We start from the raw sequence: 14,829 nt of genomic DNA, 5'->3' as shown, positions 1-14,829 counted from the left end.
AATCAACAGATCACTTTGTTAGGCTCTCGATTCAAACAGAGCAACTTAAAAAATTTTTTTTTAAAAACAACCAGGGAAAGTTGAACATGGATTCTGTATTAGATGATATAAGGGATTATTTGTTTGGGAATGTGAATAATAGTAATGTGATTATATTTTTAAAAATCTAATATTCACAACTGAACTATGCAGAATACTCCAGTTTTATTTTCTTGCACAACTTTGCCTCTTGTGAGCTTTGTAATGACTGCTGTAAGCTGTGGGGTAGACTGTAAGTGTTTTGCGAGAGGCACATTCTCAAACTCTTCACTCTCCCCCATGAGATAGGAAAAGAGAGAGGGAGAGGGACAGGAAGAGAGAGGCGCCCTGGGCCCTCTCAGGTGTGGGAAAGGCCACTCTTAGGCAGACTGCTGTCAGGCCACTGGCCTGGCCTTGTTTGCCCTGTTTCCAGGCCTCTGTGGGCAGCCTGGTTTCCCCTGGGCCACCATCCCCACTGTAGCTCCTGTGTGTCATCAGGTAACTGTGTGTCCTCTTTGGCTTTCCCAAAATTCCTCCATTTAGGTGGGGCTCAAAGGGTGGGGCCACAGAAGGTGCCCAGGATCAGGACTGTTTGGTGTGGTGTGAAGGTGACTGGGGCCTGCAAGTTACAGACAAGGCCCAGGACAAATGGAAACTTCTGTCCACACCAAAACCTGTATGCAGGGGCTCCGTGAGTTGAGCTGATCAGACTTCGGCTCAGTTCATGATCTCACGGTTCATGGGTTCGAGCCCCACACAGAGCCTGCTTGGGATTCTCTCTCTCCCTCTCTCTCTGCCCCTGACCTGCTTTCTCTCAAATAAATAAACTTAAAAAACAAAACCATCTGTATGCAGAGGCTGGTAGTAGCTTTATTTGTTATCATCAAAAACTGGAAACAATTCAGATGCCCTTCAACTGGTGTCTGTACAACAGAATACTACTCAGCAAGGAAAAGGAGCAGCCTTCTAACACACACAACAACCTGGCTGAATCCCAAATGCAGTCGGCTCAGTGAAAGGACCCCGGCACAAAAGGGCACATGGTGTCTATCTGGCATTCTGGAAAAGGCAATACTGTGGGATAGAACATGGATGAGCTGTTGGATGGGGCTAGGACTGGGAGGAAGGATTGTTTTCAAAGTAGCAGGAGGGGATTTTCTGCATAGTTGGAAATGTTTTATGTCTGGATCATTGAAGCAATTATACAACTCTGAATTTGTCAATTTTATTTGTCATAAAATTGTACACTGAAAAAGTGAATTTTACTGTATATACGTTATACCTCCACAAACCTTAAAAAAAAAAAAAAACTAACAACAACAAAAGGTTTCAGTTAGGTTAGTGTTCATGGCGACTGGGAACACCTGTGTTCTTTGTGTGAGGCCCAGCCTGCCTGCTGGGAATCTCTGAGGGTAAGGGCCAGCACTTCTGGTACGTTCTGTGGAGATGGATGCCACCATGGACAATACCCCCACATTATACCTGCTTCTCCCTCCTGCCATTAACGTGTGACCATTTCTCCAGAGCAAACAGGGAGGGCAAGGGCATGGAACAGAACAGAGTCAGAGAATTTAAGAATTTCTTTGAATTTCAGAGCTGGCTCTGTCACTGGCCAACTCAGTCTCTCAGAACCTGTTTCCTCATCTGCAAAATGGAGACGAGAGCCTTATCTCACAGAATCCAGTGAGTGATAGAGATGACTATGTGAGAGCCCCAGGTGGTAAGGGTGTCCTAACGAGTGGATGTGTGGATGGATGTCAACTGGTGGGAGTGGCTACCAGTGTTTGAATTCTTGTCCCACTGCTTACAAGCTGTGTGACCTTGGACAAGTCTTAACCTTTCTGTACCTTGATTTCTTCATCGATAAAAATGAGATTTTTATGACCTGGCAAGATTATCATGAAGATTCATTGAATACAAAAGCCCAAACCCTGGGCCTAGCTATTCATAGCGACCACTCAGGAAGAGCAATCCTGTTATTATCACAGGGTTGCTAAATTTAGCAAATAAAAATACAGGACTTGTGGGGTGCCTAGGTGGCTCAGTCAGTTAAGCATCTGACTCTTGATTTCATCTCAGATCATGATCTCAGGGTCATGGGATCGAGACCCATGTTGGGCTCTGCACTGACAGCACAGAGCCTGTTTGGGATTCTCTCCTCTCTCTGATCGCCCCCCACTTGGGTACACATGCAAACACTTTTTCTCCCTCAAAATAAATAAATAAACTAAAAAAAAAAATATATATATATAGGACTTCTGATTAATTTGGAATTAAATAATTCATTGTTTAATTAAATAACATTGAATCATTAAATCATTAAATAACGATTTTTTTTTAAGTGTATGTGCCATGCAATATTTGGGACATACTTATACTAATAAGTATTCATGACATAATTATACTAAAAAAATATGTGTTATTGGTATGAAATTCAAGTTTAACTGAGCACCTGGTGTTTCATCTAGCAACCCTATTAAGAGGGGGTCAAGGATTTGGGGAATAGGAGATTGGGACTAAGCCTGAAGGTAAAAAGAGGGATTAATACTCTGCTGTTTTAACCTCATGGCCACCTGAGTAGCCTGAGGTACTTTACTTGCATGCAATATCACCTCCTTCAGGAAGCTCCCTTGATTTAACCCTCTTGGCCTTTCATTCCCTGGTCCTGCTTTTGTTTAGGCCTGTGGCTGCCGGCTGGTGTCATCGTGATTCACTCCCTGGCCAGTGCTGCCCTTGGGATGTTCTGAAATCATTTCTTGTATGTGAGCCTGTTTCCCAGAGTAGCCAGCCTCCAGGGCTGGGCTGTGAGCCTGCAGTCATTCCCGGGGGTCCCTGCCAGGTGGTGGGTACAGCGCACACATAGACTCTTGGTGCCTGCAGCTGATGGCTGAGTGGCAGCACTGCTCTTACATAATCCGTTTCTCTCCTCCTTTCTCTTTCCAGAGCCAGATTTCACATTGAGCAGCTGCAGACGGAGAAATCAGAGAAAGCACAACCCAGCCCCAGATTCCAAGGGGCCTGCTGGGGACTCTCTCCTTCTGCTCGAGAGGGAAAGACCCCGAGGCCACTGTCTCAGGCCAGATCCTGGCTGCCATGGGACTCGCAGCTACTGCCCCCCAGCTGCCCTCCACACTGCCAGGCAGATAAGGGCAGGCGCTGCCCCAGGAGCACCTGCCGCCCCCTGCCGGGCCACTCCTCTGTGGTCAACCCTCCCCCAGCTTTGGGCCACCTTTGCTGACGCGAGGCCATGTAGGCCCCACCTGGGCCTTTGTGGATACACACACTGCTGGGGACACCGCCTCTGCTCTCTGGGGAACACAGCGTACCACCATGCCCCGGGGATTCGCCTGGCTGCACTGTGAGTACTGGGGGGGTCCTTGGAGGCTGCCCCGGGAGGCCTTGGCCCAGAGCCGGGCTCTGCTGTAACCATGGCAACTGGGCCATTCTTGCTGGTGGGAAGTTGAGATGCTTCCCAGCCGAACAGCCTCGGGACTCCCGTGACTGCCCTCTGCCCTGTCTCTAGCTGACCCGAGCTCAGACCGTCATGGTGGGTACAAGTCCTAGGTTGGGTGGGTATGGTTAGTGGGTGGTTAAGGGGATGGGGCAGGCACTGGGGGCAAGTGGCAGTGTTACCTTCTTAGGCTTATTAGTGCTACTGTGTATGGGGGGTGGGGGCAGTGGTGGCAGAGAGGATTTCTGGCCTCCCTGGGTGTGGCCAGCCGGGGGTGGAAGCTTGTGAAAGTGTCTGGGCCCCAAAACACGTGGGAGAAGTGCTGCCAGGTGCTGGAGAAGGCAGCCTATTCCCTCTGTCCCTCCCTCCATAATAGAACAAAATTAAAAGGCAGAAAGAGAACAGTGTTGTTGGTAAAAAGAAAAATAAGTTGAAATGAGGACAGAAAGCGTCTAGAAAGCCTCTCAAGCCTGCTGGTGGGAGGCCAGACCAAGATCCCTTTAGACTCCAAGATTCAATTGAATTGACTCAAATTCAACACATTTTTCTGGTGCCTCCCACATGCCCACTGGAGAGTTACTGTCATGGCAACAAGGACCCAGCCTGGCTCGCACCCCTCTCTCCAATGCCTGGCAGGGAGTTAGGTGCTAGGAATTCCCTCATGAGGTCCAGGATTTGATCCTGCAAGGGATCCAGCCTGGTCCTTGTGGAGGGATACTGCAAAAGGTCGAGGCATTCAGAACAGGCAGAAGGACCTAGATCCCATGTTCTGGAAGTTTCCAGGTCGTGAGGAGCAAGAGGAGCAGCATGGGTGAGGTGCCACTTGAAATCGTTTCGGAGGTGGGCAGTGTTCACACTGGTAGATGTGAGAAGGTGAAGACAGGGTCCGGGTAGAGGAAACAGCTCGAGCAAAGGATCAGCAGGTGGGACTGTGAGTGGCTGGGCTGGAAAGCCAGTTTGGGCCCAGATGATGGAGGCCTTGAAAACGAGGCAGCATGGAGCCCTGGAAGGTTCAAGATCTGGGGACTTGGGGTTGTCACTGGGAATTGCTCTGCTTTCGGAAGATCAGTCTGTGGCTGCTGTCGCAACCTTCTGGGCAGGAAGTGATGACAGTCTTGTTTGTGAGATGGCCGTGGAAATAGAAGTCATGGCCTTGGCAAGGATTGGCTGTGGGGTGGGAGGCAAGAAGGGGTGCAGATCAGAGGCTTGTAGATAGAAGGATGCTGGAGGGTGCTGGAGAATGATGGGCTGCTATAGTTTAGTATCTTAAAACAGAAATTGATTCTGTCCCAGGTCTGGAGGCCAGAAGTCTAAAATTAAGGTGTGGGCAGGGTGACGCCTCTTCCAAGGCTCCTTTCTGCCTCTTCCTGCTTCTGGTGGCTCCTGGCATTCCACAGTTTGTGGTTGCATCACCCCAATCTGTGTCTGTCTTCTCATGGCCTTTCCCTCTACATATCTCTGTGTCCTCTTATAAGGACGTCAGCCATTGCATTCAGGGTAGGCCTTCATTTTATCTGTAAAGACCCCATTTCCAAATAAGGTCACATCTGAAGTTCTGAGTGAACAAGAATTTGGGGGGGGATGCTATTCAAGTCCCTCCACAGGCTCAGATTTGGTCGCTGGGGGTGCTGGTGGTGGACAGTTCCCATTTGTCCCTGCACAAGGGGCTGTCCCCAGGAGAGGTGCAGCCCTTCCCCCTCCCAGCCAGGGACCCAGGAAGGTAGCTCCTTCCTCACTTGCTCTTCTTCAGCCTCCTCTTCTGTCTTGCGGGGGCAAGACTAATGCCCTTGCAGGGACAGGGTTGCATTGGCTGTGGGGCCCTCGGGGGTGCAGAGCAGCAGTGAGGCTATTATGGCCCTGCTGTCCCTGTGTGGTCACCGGTTTGCTGGCCTGTTTCTCAGGGTGGAAGCAGCAAAAAAGAGGCTTAAATTTGGAAATGGTGGTCAGTCTGAAGATCTAAAGGAAGTCTGGTTCTGGGGGGAAGGCACATCATCCAAGGACAGGGTTCCTGGTGCAGCCCATACATGCCAGGCTGGCACATGGTAGCTTTCTAGGACTCAGTGCTGCCTCGGAGCCCACAGTTGCCAGGCACCAGAGACCTAAAACCAGGACACAGGTAAGGGCAGCTAGGGTAGGACTTCAAGTGTGGAGTGGGCAGCCATGGGTGACTGCCACATGAGAAAGAGGACCAAGTGTGGACAGATACTGATTTTTAAAGACAAGATGCAAATTCAGATTTGTATATGAAATCTCTGTGAACCAGATATGGCCCTTGGGACACCAGTTTGCTACTGTCTCTGGAGGTCAGTGGTCCTCAAAGTGCAGTCCCCAGACTGGCAGCAGTAGCACCTGGGAACTTGTTAGAAATACAAATTCATTGGGCCCACCCCAGACCTACTGAATCAGATATTCTGGACCCTAACCAGCTCTCCAGAAAATTCAGGTGCATGTTCCTGATTCCTCGCTCAAGGTCAACCCCCAAAGTGCTCAGTAAACGAGATCATGTTGTGGTTAACTGCATTATGTGTTCACATACTAGGGGCCAAGCTGTCTGGTCAAGACAATGAGTGAATTGGACAGATGGTGCAAGACACAGAGATTGCGGGGGGCTGGTGCAGGCAGGGGAGAGCCTGGGAAGGGAAGGAGTCATGGTGAGACCTTGAAACAGGTCTGCCTTGTGAGAGGGTACCCAGGGCAGGGGCAAAGTGTGAGCAAAATCTGCGAACCAGGAATGATCTTGATGTGCAGGGGGTGCCCGGCTCAGGGGCTTAATGGTTTAGAGACGAGACAGAAAGCATGCAGAAACACTCATTCAGTTTGTGTTTAACTGTTCCTTTGTCCAAATGTCAGATCAAGCACGTGGGAAGAGACAGAGAGAGCAAATGCAAGATGTATTGCAAATTTGCAACCCTGAGAAAATGTGGTTGGCACATTTCTGTGAGAGGAGGGACTGGTGTGCTGTAGCCATCTTGGGCATGGGGTTTGAGTCCAGAACGTTCCTAGTGAGGGCCCAGCCAGAGCAAAGGCATTTGAAGCACGACTGAGAAGGGGAGAGAGTGACAAGAAGCAGGCCCAACCCAGTGAGGGATCAAGAACAAAAGTCTCCCTGGGCACCTTGGTGGCTCAGTTGGATAAGGGTCCAACTCTTGATTTCTGCTCAGGTCATGATCTCACAGTATGTGACTTAGAGCCCCGCATTGGGTTCCTTGCTGACATTGTGGAGCCTGCTTGGGATTCTCTCTCCCCCCTCTCTCTGCCCTCCCCTGCATGTGTGCGTGCGCACACTCTCTCTCTCAATAAATAACTTAAAAAAAAAAGTCTCCCTGGGAATGCAAGCTGGTGCAGCCACTCTGGAAAACAGTATGGAGGTTCCTCAAAAAACTGAAAATAGAAGTACCCTATGACCCAGCAGTTGCACTACTAGGCATTTTGTCCACGGGATACAGGTGTGCTGTTTCGAAGGGACATGTGCACCCCCATGTTTATAGCAGCACTATCTACAGTAGTCAAAGTACGGAAAGAGCCCAAATGTCCATTGATGGATGAATGGATAAAGATGTGGTATATATATACAATGGAGTATTACTTGACAATAAAAAAGAATGAAATATTGCCATTTCCAACTACATGGATGGAACTGGAGGGTATTATGCTAAGTGAAATTAATGAGTCAGAGAAAGACAAAAATCATATGAATTCACTCATATGAGGACTTTAAGAGACAAAACAGATGAACATAAATGAAGGGAAACAAAAATAATATAAAAACAGGGAAGGGGACAAAACAGGAGAGACTCATAAATATGGAGAACAAACTGAAGGTTACTGGAGGGGTTGTGGGAGGGGGAATGGGCTAAATGGGTAAAGGGCACTAAGGAATCTACTCCTGAAATCATTGTTGCACTATAGGCTAATTTGGATGTAAATTAAAAAAAAAAAAAAAAAGTCTCCCTAAGTTCCAGGGAGGTGGGTGGGGAAAATGCAATCAGTAATTCCTACTCATGACCAGGAGTGTGTCAAGCCTGGCTATTTTGGGGGGAAAAAAAGAAAAGAAAAGAAAAGAAATTATTGCTTTTGACTATAACAATATATTGATTGTAGGATATAAAATATGTCCTACAAAATATAAAGAACATAAAAATTTCCCATAGAGATTTGATACATTTCCTTCCACTACACTTCCACTGCATTTCCTATGCATACACATTTGCATGTAATTAATGTAATTCACATCATGCTGTGTAGACCCAGAGGAGGTGTGCTGAGTCATGCTTTTTTAAGACTTTACTAAGCATATCATGAGTATATTTCTTATCACACAAGCATATCATAAACATTCTTTGACAACGTGGTTTTTTCATCTTATTTATTTTAGAGAAAGATAGTGTGCATGGGGGAGAAGGGCAGAGGGAGAGAGAGAGAATTCCAAGTAGGCTGCAGGCTGAGCATGGAGCCTGACTAGGGGCTCAATCCCACGACACTGGGATCATGACCTGAGCCGAAACCGAGAGTCAGACACTCAACTGACTGAGCCACCCAGGTGCCCTGACAATGTGTTTTTTATTTGCTCCATTCATTAATGAACATGTGGGCCATTTACAGATTTTCACTATTATAAGAGAATACTGCAGTGGGAGTCTTTGTCCACAAATTTTTTGGTGATGGCTTCCTTTTTTTTTTGTTTTCCTTCATGTTTATCCCTAGAAATGAGTTTAATGGGTCAAAGGGTGTGGACATTACTAAGTTAAGTAATAATAAAACTGCAAAATTGCTTTCCAAGATAAGAGCACCTGCCTTACTGCTTTGCCAGCACTGTTATTAAAATGAAATTTAAAAAACCCACTTTCCATTTTGATAGGTGAAATATGACACCTGATTGTTTTAGTATGTATTTCTTTACCTTTATTGGTGTGTTTGATTTTTTGGACACATCTCCTGCACCTCTGTTTCCTTTCTGCTCTGATCAATTTGACCCTTGTTCATATTTTTTGCAAATTCTCAGGTTTTTGTTTGTTTGTTTGCTTGTTTGTTAATTAATTGTGAAAGAGAGAGAGAGGGAAAGAGAATCCCAAGCAGACCCTGCACCATCAGTGCAGAGCCCGACGCTGGGCTTAAACTCATGAACCATGAGGTCATGATGGGAACAGAAACCAAGAGTCAGAAGTTTAACTGACTGAGCTACCCAGGCACCCCTCTCAGATTTTTTTTGTAAGTGTTATTAATTCTGGGAATCACAAAAGCTGTTTTTGAGGTCACAGTGACACCTAGTGGTAAAGGCTGGTAATGTTCACGAGACAGCAACTCGTTTGCTGGGAGGGAGAAGCAGCAGCCTGATTTGCTTGCTCCCCAGAATGGACAAACTGGAAGGCCTGTAGTTATTTGTACATCTGAGAGGAATGCCAGGGTCAGTTAGAGCAGGGAGGAAATGGTTCTGCTCACCCAAAAGTCATTTGTAAAGTTGGAACTAGAAAGTCCTCATCTCCTGGATCCCCAGATGGAAATGCAGACGTAGGCTTTGAGGACACGTCAGCCCTAAATGGGGTATGAGCTGAGGTTTCCCTGGAGAGGAGGTTGTGCCTTTCCCAAGGGGCAGCAGTGAGGAGGAGACTGGACACCAACCTCAGGGTGTGACAGCTGGGGGGCTTTGCTGGCTAAGGGTAGGGGTACACCAGCCAGACTGCCCATGCTTGCCTGGCCTTGCTGTCTGAGCCTGGGCCCCAGGGAAAACATCCCCTGTGGTGGAAAGGCCTCCTTGGGGCTCTATGGCCCTGTCCCTCCCATGACCCGGAAAAGGGAGGGCAGATGTGCACAGCTTTGGACAGGCGGGCAGTGTACTCATGTGTTCCTGTTGGTCACTGTCCACAGATCTCGGGATCTTCCTTGCCATGGCCTTGGGGAACGAGGGTTTGGAGATGTGGCCTTTGACCCAGAGCGAGGAGTGTGCAGTAACTGGCTTTCTTCGGGACAAGCTTCAGTACAGGAACCGCCTTCAGTACATGGTAACTGTGAAACCCCCGACTGCATTCCCCTTCCCAAGCTCCTGGCCTCACAGCGTGTAGGACGTTCGGGGCCTCAGGCCTGAGCTGACCGTGGCCCCTTTCTCCGCCTTTCTCCCCCACGTCCAGCAGTGTACCTGGTCCACACTTACAGTCCTCTTCCCTGCCAGCCTTCCTTGGGGACCTCAGCACATTAGCTCAGCACATAAGGTCTTAGAAGTTGGAATGGGTGGCTCCCTTTGTGTAGGGCAGAGAAGCTCACGTGGCACCGTGGCAATGCAAGACTTTTCTTTTTTTGACAGCCTTCCTGAGCTATAACTCACATACCATACTATTCACCTGTTTAAGTGTACCGCTCAGTGGTTTTTAGTACATTGGCAGAGCTGTGCAACCAGCACCATAAGTTTAGAGCAATCTGTTTTTTTTTTAATGTTTATTTCTGAGAGACAGAGACAGAGTATGAGTGGGGGAGAGGCAGAGAGAGAGGAGACAGAATCTGAAGCAGGTTCCAGGGTCTGAGCTGTCAGCACAGAGCCCAATGTGGGGCTTGAACTCACGAACCACCAGATCATGACCTGAGCAGAAGTCAGAGGCTCAACTGACCGAGCCACCCAGGCACCCCTCCCCCGCAAGTGCATATTCTTCATAGAAGGCCACCTCTGCCATCAAAGGGCTGGTTCTTGGTCCTCTCCTCCTGTATCAAGTTGGGAGTTGGGGGAGGCTGTTTGAGCCGTTTCTGACTGTGACCTCATGGTTTGTTCTTGTGTTTCCCCAGAAACACTACTTCCCCATCAACTACAGGGTGAGCGTGCCTTATGAGGGGGTGCTCAGAATGGCCAACATCACCAGACTGGTGAGAATCCCATCCTGGGCTGGGAGACCCTTGCCTTGCGGGACACCCCATGGGCCCAGCCTGAGAGGCACATTGATCTTGGCAGGTCATGTTGCCAGGGGCCTTTCCCAGCCCCGTAAGCAAGCCTGCGCTCGGCTCGGGCTAAGATTTCTCCCTGTCCACGGTGGATGCCCATGGTCTGCTCTCTTTGTGGGCACAAGTTGGGTGGCAGGTGGTCAGAGTAGTGGTGGGGAGGGCCCAGAGGCTCAAGTCTTGGGACTTCAACAATTTCTCCTGTCCCCACAGCAGAGGGCCCAGGTCAGCCAGCAGGAGCTGCGGTATCTGTGGGTCTGGGTGAGCCTCAGTGCTACTGAGTCGGTGCAGGAAGTGCTGCTTGAGGGCCACCCATCCTGGAAGTTCCTGGAGGAGGTACATACGCTGCTGCTGGATGTTCAGCAAGGCCTCACGGTGAGCTCCGCGGAGGTGTGTGTGTGTGGTGGCCAAGGAGTGTTGAGGGAGGATGGGAAGACATGGAGAGTTCCAGCATGTCCTGAAAGGTATGGGAGAAATGGGAGAGAGGAAGAGAAGGCCAGCAGTGCCCCGTGGGTGGCCTGGGCTGGGGACAGGAGATGTTCTAGGGTCTGTCTGTCTTGTTCTGTGATCCTGGGCAAGTCATCGAACCCTCTGGCTTTGTTTCTAGAGGTTCCTTTTGGGGGAGACAGGGAAGGAAGGATGAATGGGTGGAGCAATGAAAACAGGAGGTTTTTAGGGCTATGCAGTTCTTCTGTATGACACTGTAATGATGGACACATGACATCATACGTTCATCCAAGTCCACAGCACGGACAACACAGAGAGTGAACCCTAATGTAAAATATAGACTTGCAGTAATAATAACAATGATAAGGTTCCTGCTAACTGCCTGCTCAGCAGGGTTGATCTGAGGCCTCAGGGATGCATCCTGTAAAGAGCCTGTGGAGTAAGGTCACGGGGTCACTGTGAGCCCATACAGGCCACATGTGTGCTGTGGGAGCCCCTGCCCACACCATTTTGCCCTACTCCCCAGCGCATGGTGTCCTCAGGGGCCTGGGGCACACTTGCCCCGGGGAGCCCCACCTGCTGCCCAGCTGGAGCTGTGAGCTGCGGGTGACACCAGGTCTTAGGAGCCTGCAGCTGCTAGGAGTTCTGGGGAGGCTCTGGTTTTGGCAGGGGATTGGAGGCCCAGAGGTCTCCTCGGTGGCTCTTTCATGTCCTTGGGCAGTGTGAGTTGGAGCTGACCTGAACAGACAGTTTTGCATCCTTGCCTTTCTTCGAGAGCCTGACTCTGAGCTCTTGGGAGCTGCAGAGGAGGCTGTGGGTGGGTTGAGACCTGTCCACCCAGGTTGTTAAGAGTTCAGAGTTAGCTTTAAAAAAATTATTTTTAAATGTTTTTTTTAACATATGCGTGTTATTTTTTTTTAATTTAATTTTTTTTAATTTACATCCAAATTAGCATAAAGTGCAACAATGATTTCAGGAGGAGATTCCTTAGTGCCCCTCACCCATTTAGCCCATCCCCCCCACAACCCCTCCAGTAACCCTCAGTTTGTTCTCCATATTTATGAGTCTCTTCTGTTTTGTCCCCCTCCCTGTTTGTATATTATTTTTGTTTCCCTTCATTTATGTTCATCTGTTTTGTCTCTTAAAGTCCTCATGAGTGAAGTCATATGGTATTTGTCTTTCTCTGACTAATTTCACTTAGCATAATACCCTCCAGTTCCATCCACGTAGTTGCAAATGGCAAGATTTCATTCCTTTTGATTGCCATTAAGTGTTTTTGTTTGAGAGAGAGAATGAGAGAGCTAGAGTGTGTGTGTGTGTGTGTGTGTGTGTGTGTGTGTGTGTGTTGGGGGGTGGTGGGCAGAGAATCTGAAGCAGGCTCTGTGCTGACAGCAGCGAGCCTGATGTGGGGTGTGAACCCATGAACTGTGAGATTATGACCTGAGCTGAGGTTGGACGTTTAACTGACTGAGCCACTCAGGTGCCCCAGGTTTAAACCAGCTTTTAAGTCTGTCTTCTTTCTCACAGACTTAATGGTCTGTGACCCGCTCCAAATATGCCCAGCATCTGGTGGGCAGTGGGCTCTCCCTGATGGGGAGTGGGCCAGGGGGACATGCCCCTTCTCCTCCTGTCACCCTTGCTTCTCTTTCCAAGTCCTTGTAGATTAGCTTTGTAGGGTTTCTGTGACAAATTACCACCAAACAACAGAAATTCTTCTGCCACAGGCCTGCGGACGGGAACCCCACACTCAGGGTATCTGCAAGGCCAAGCTCTCTCTGAAGGATCTAGGGAAATAGGACCCTTCCTGCCTCCTCCAGCTTCTGCTGGCTGCTACTGTCGTTGGCTTGTGGCCACATCACTCCAGCCTCTGCCTCGGCCCTTACATGGCCTTTCCCTCTGTGCCTTGCGTCCTTTCTCTCACAAGGACGCCAGTCATTGGATTTAGGGCCCACCCTAAATTTAAAATGATCTCACCTGGAGATCCTTAATTACACCTGCAAAGATCCTGTTTACAAATAGGGTCACATTCACAGGTGCCAGGCGTTAGGGCTTGGACATGGCTTTTTCGGGGATGGGGGGATTGGCAGGTCACAACCCAATACAATTCAACCCAATTAACCACCTTTAAGAAGGTCCTCCCCCAGCTCAGGCTCTACATTTCCTTTCTATGCGATGTCTTCTGCAACAGCCCTGGCCCCCTGCCCTGTCCCCTCACTGTGCCCTCCTGCCACCCACACCGTGCTCCCGGTTGTTAAGTACTGTCAGAGAAACACCCCGAGCTTGGAGCCAAAGACCCGCCCGGCCCGTGTGCCGTGCACCCAGGCCTCCTCATAATACGATCCTCGTGAGGGTCCTTTGTCTCATTCTTTGTGGGCAGTAGAGGTCTCTGAATCCCGAAGGACAGTCTCCCCAGCCCAGGCTGCCTTGTGTGGTGGTGGCCGGGCCTGGGTGAGAACAGCAAGGATGCCCCCACCTCTCCCCTGTCCTGGCCTGCCCCCTGCAGTCATTTTCCCAAAGATGGAAAACAGGAGCCTCTGTGTCAGGCTTGGGTGAGGGGCCTTGAAGGGGACTCTCCCAGGAAACCTGGCGCCTGCAGGAAGAGGGAGAGAAATTACCCATAAGCCTCCTGTCACAGGAAGTCCCTTTCTCTCGCGGTTTGTGCAGCTCCAGGCAGGGCAGCCTCCAGGGTTCTCCTGGGACATGGCCCTCCCTCTTCACTGGTGTTGAGGGGTGGTGGTGCCTGTGGTCCTGACCGTCTCCACGGTCTCCTCCCTTCCAGGACGTGGAGGTCAGCCCCAAGGTGGAAGCAGTGGTGTCGCTCCTGAGCACCCCCAGGTTGAGCCTGAAGCTGGTACGACCCAAAGCCCTGCTGGACAACTGCTTCCGGGTCATGGAACTGCTCTACTGCTCTTGCTGTAAGGAGCTCTGAGTGGAGGGGGTTGGGGGCAGGACGCCGGGTTCCAAGCCCAGGTCGTGGAGCAGAGCCAGGACCCTCCCGAGCACGCCTTCCACTCCCCAGGGCTGTAGGTCATTTCTGAAAGCCAGGATGGGCCCTGGGGCCAAGAACAATGAGGCTTGGTCTGGAGACGAGGTAGGTGTTGACCACTCCTGTGGTCTTTTTTTTTTTTTTCCCCTGCCTCCTGCAGGTAAACAAAGTTCCGTCCTAAATTGGCAGGACTGTGAGGTGCCGAGCCCTCAGCCCCACAGCCCGGAGCCCTCATCGCAGTGTGTAGCTGCCCCGCTGTACCCTCTGCCCCAGCAGCCCCCCATCTCCCTGCCCCGCTCCCCAGGACCCAAGACTGGACCCTCAGCTCAGTGAGGCGACTGAGGGCACAGGGCAGAGGCCTCGTGCCCCACCTGGCCTGTGTGGTGACCTGTGTGGGACAGCTGGAGGTGCTCCCGTAGGAGTTTGGTGGAGTCTGAGACTTGTCTGGGGGGGGGTGGGGGAACCCCCAAGACAGTGTTTTTCCCTTGAGGGAGATTCTGTGCCTAAGGGCTCAGCTTCCTGCATTCTGTACCTCACAGTCTCACCTGGAGCAGCTGGGGTCCAGAGCCCCCTGAAGGTGGACAGAGCTTGTCCCCTCCCTGCACCACCTGGGCTGCCTCGCTTGCCTGAAGGTGGTGCCCGGCGTGTCCTGAGGCCTGCAGAGGCTAGACCTGTGCCAGGTTGGGGGGTGGGCGGGCATGGGGAAGGGGCAGAGCCAGACACCACATCTTGCCACAGTGGATGCTCTTCCAGTCCCTCTTATATTTTCTATTAAACACTTGCTTGTTTTGTTTGGGTTTGGTTTAGTTTGCATCTGCAAAGGTGAACCCCAAGTGCAGGAGGCAGGAGAGAGGTAGGCTTGTGTGGTCCTGGGGCCTGGGTCTGGAGATTTGGATTTGGGATGGATGAAGCCTTAGCCTGGGGGCCTGGAAATGGTGTTTGAGGGAGGGAGTTTCTTCCAGACCTGCCTGAGTCTCCATGAGACCGGTGGGGCAGAGGGTGTCAG

The 14,829-nt window shown here is 50.4% G+C and overlaps 1 protein-coding gene across 1 annotated transcript in view; it reads left to right on the top strand.

Annotated features, from left to right (window-relative positions):
* IL34 (interleukin 34) overlaps nt 1-14,498 on the top strand; it is a 44,906-nt gene extending 30,408 nt beyond the window's left edge. Inside the window, exons 2-7 of the mRNA XM_047078734.1 lie at nt 2,962-3,376; nt 9,335-9,468; nt 10,241-10,318; nt 10,604-10,765; nt 13,617-13,752; nt 13,984-14,498. Of these exons, the coding sequence (XP_046934690.1) occupies nt 3,349-3,376; nt 9,335-9,468; nt 10,241-10,318; nt 10,604-10,765; nt 13,617-13,752; nt 13,984-14,156 (711 nt within the window). The 5' untranslated portion in view covers nt 2,962-3,348 and the 3' untranslated portion in view covers nt 14,157-14,498. The remainder of the gene's footprint in view (nt 1-2,961; nt 3,377-9,334; nt 9,469-10,240; nt 10,319-10,603; nt 10,766-13,616; nt 13,753-13,983) is intronic.
* The last annotated feature ends 331 nt before the right edge of the window (nt 14,499-14,829 follow it).

This window comes from Lynx rufus, unplaced genomic scaffold (genome assembly GCF_022079265.1).
Source record: "Lynx rufus isolate CCGP_SWC_20201006 ecotype Redwood Valley unplaced genomic scaffold, mLynRuf1.p SCAF_16, whole genome shotgun sequence".
Taxonomy (NCBI): Eukaryota; Metazoa; Chordata; class Mammalia; order Carnivora; family Felidae; genus Lynx; species Lynx rufus.
This window is presented reverse-complemented; position numbering and strand designations above follow the sequence as displayed.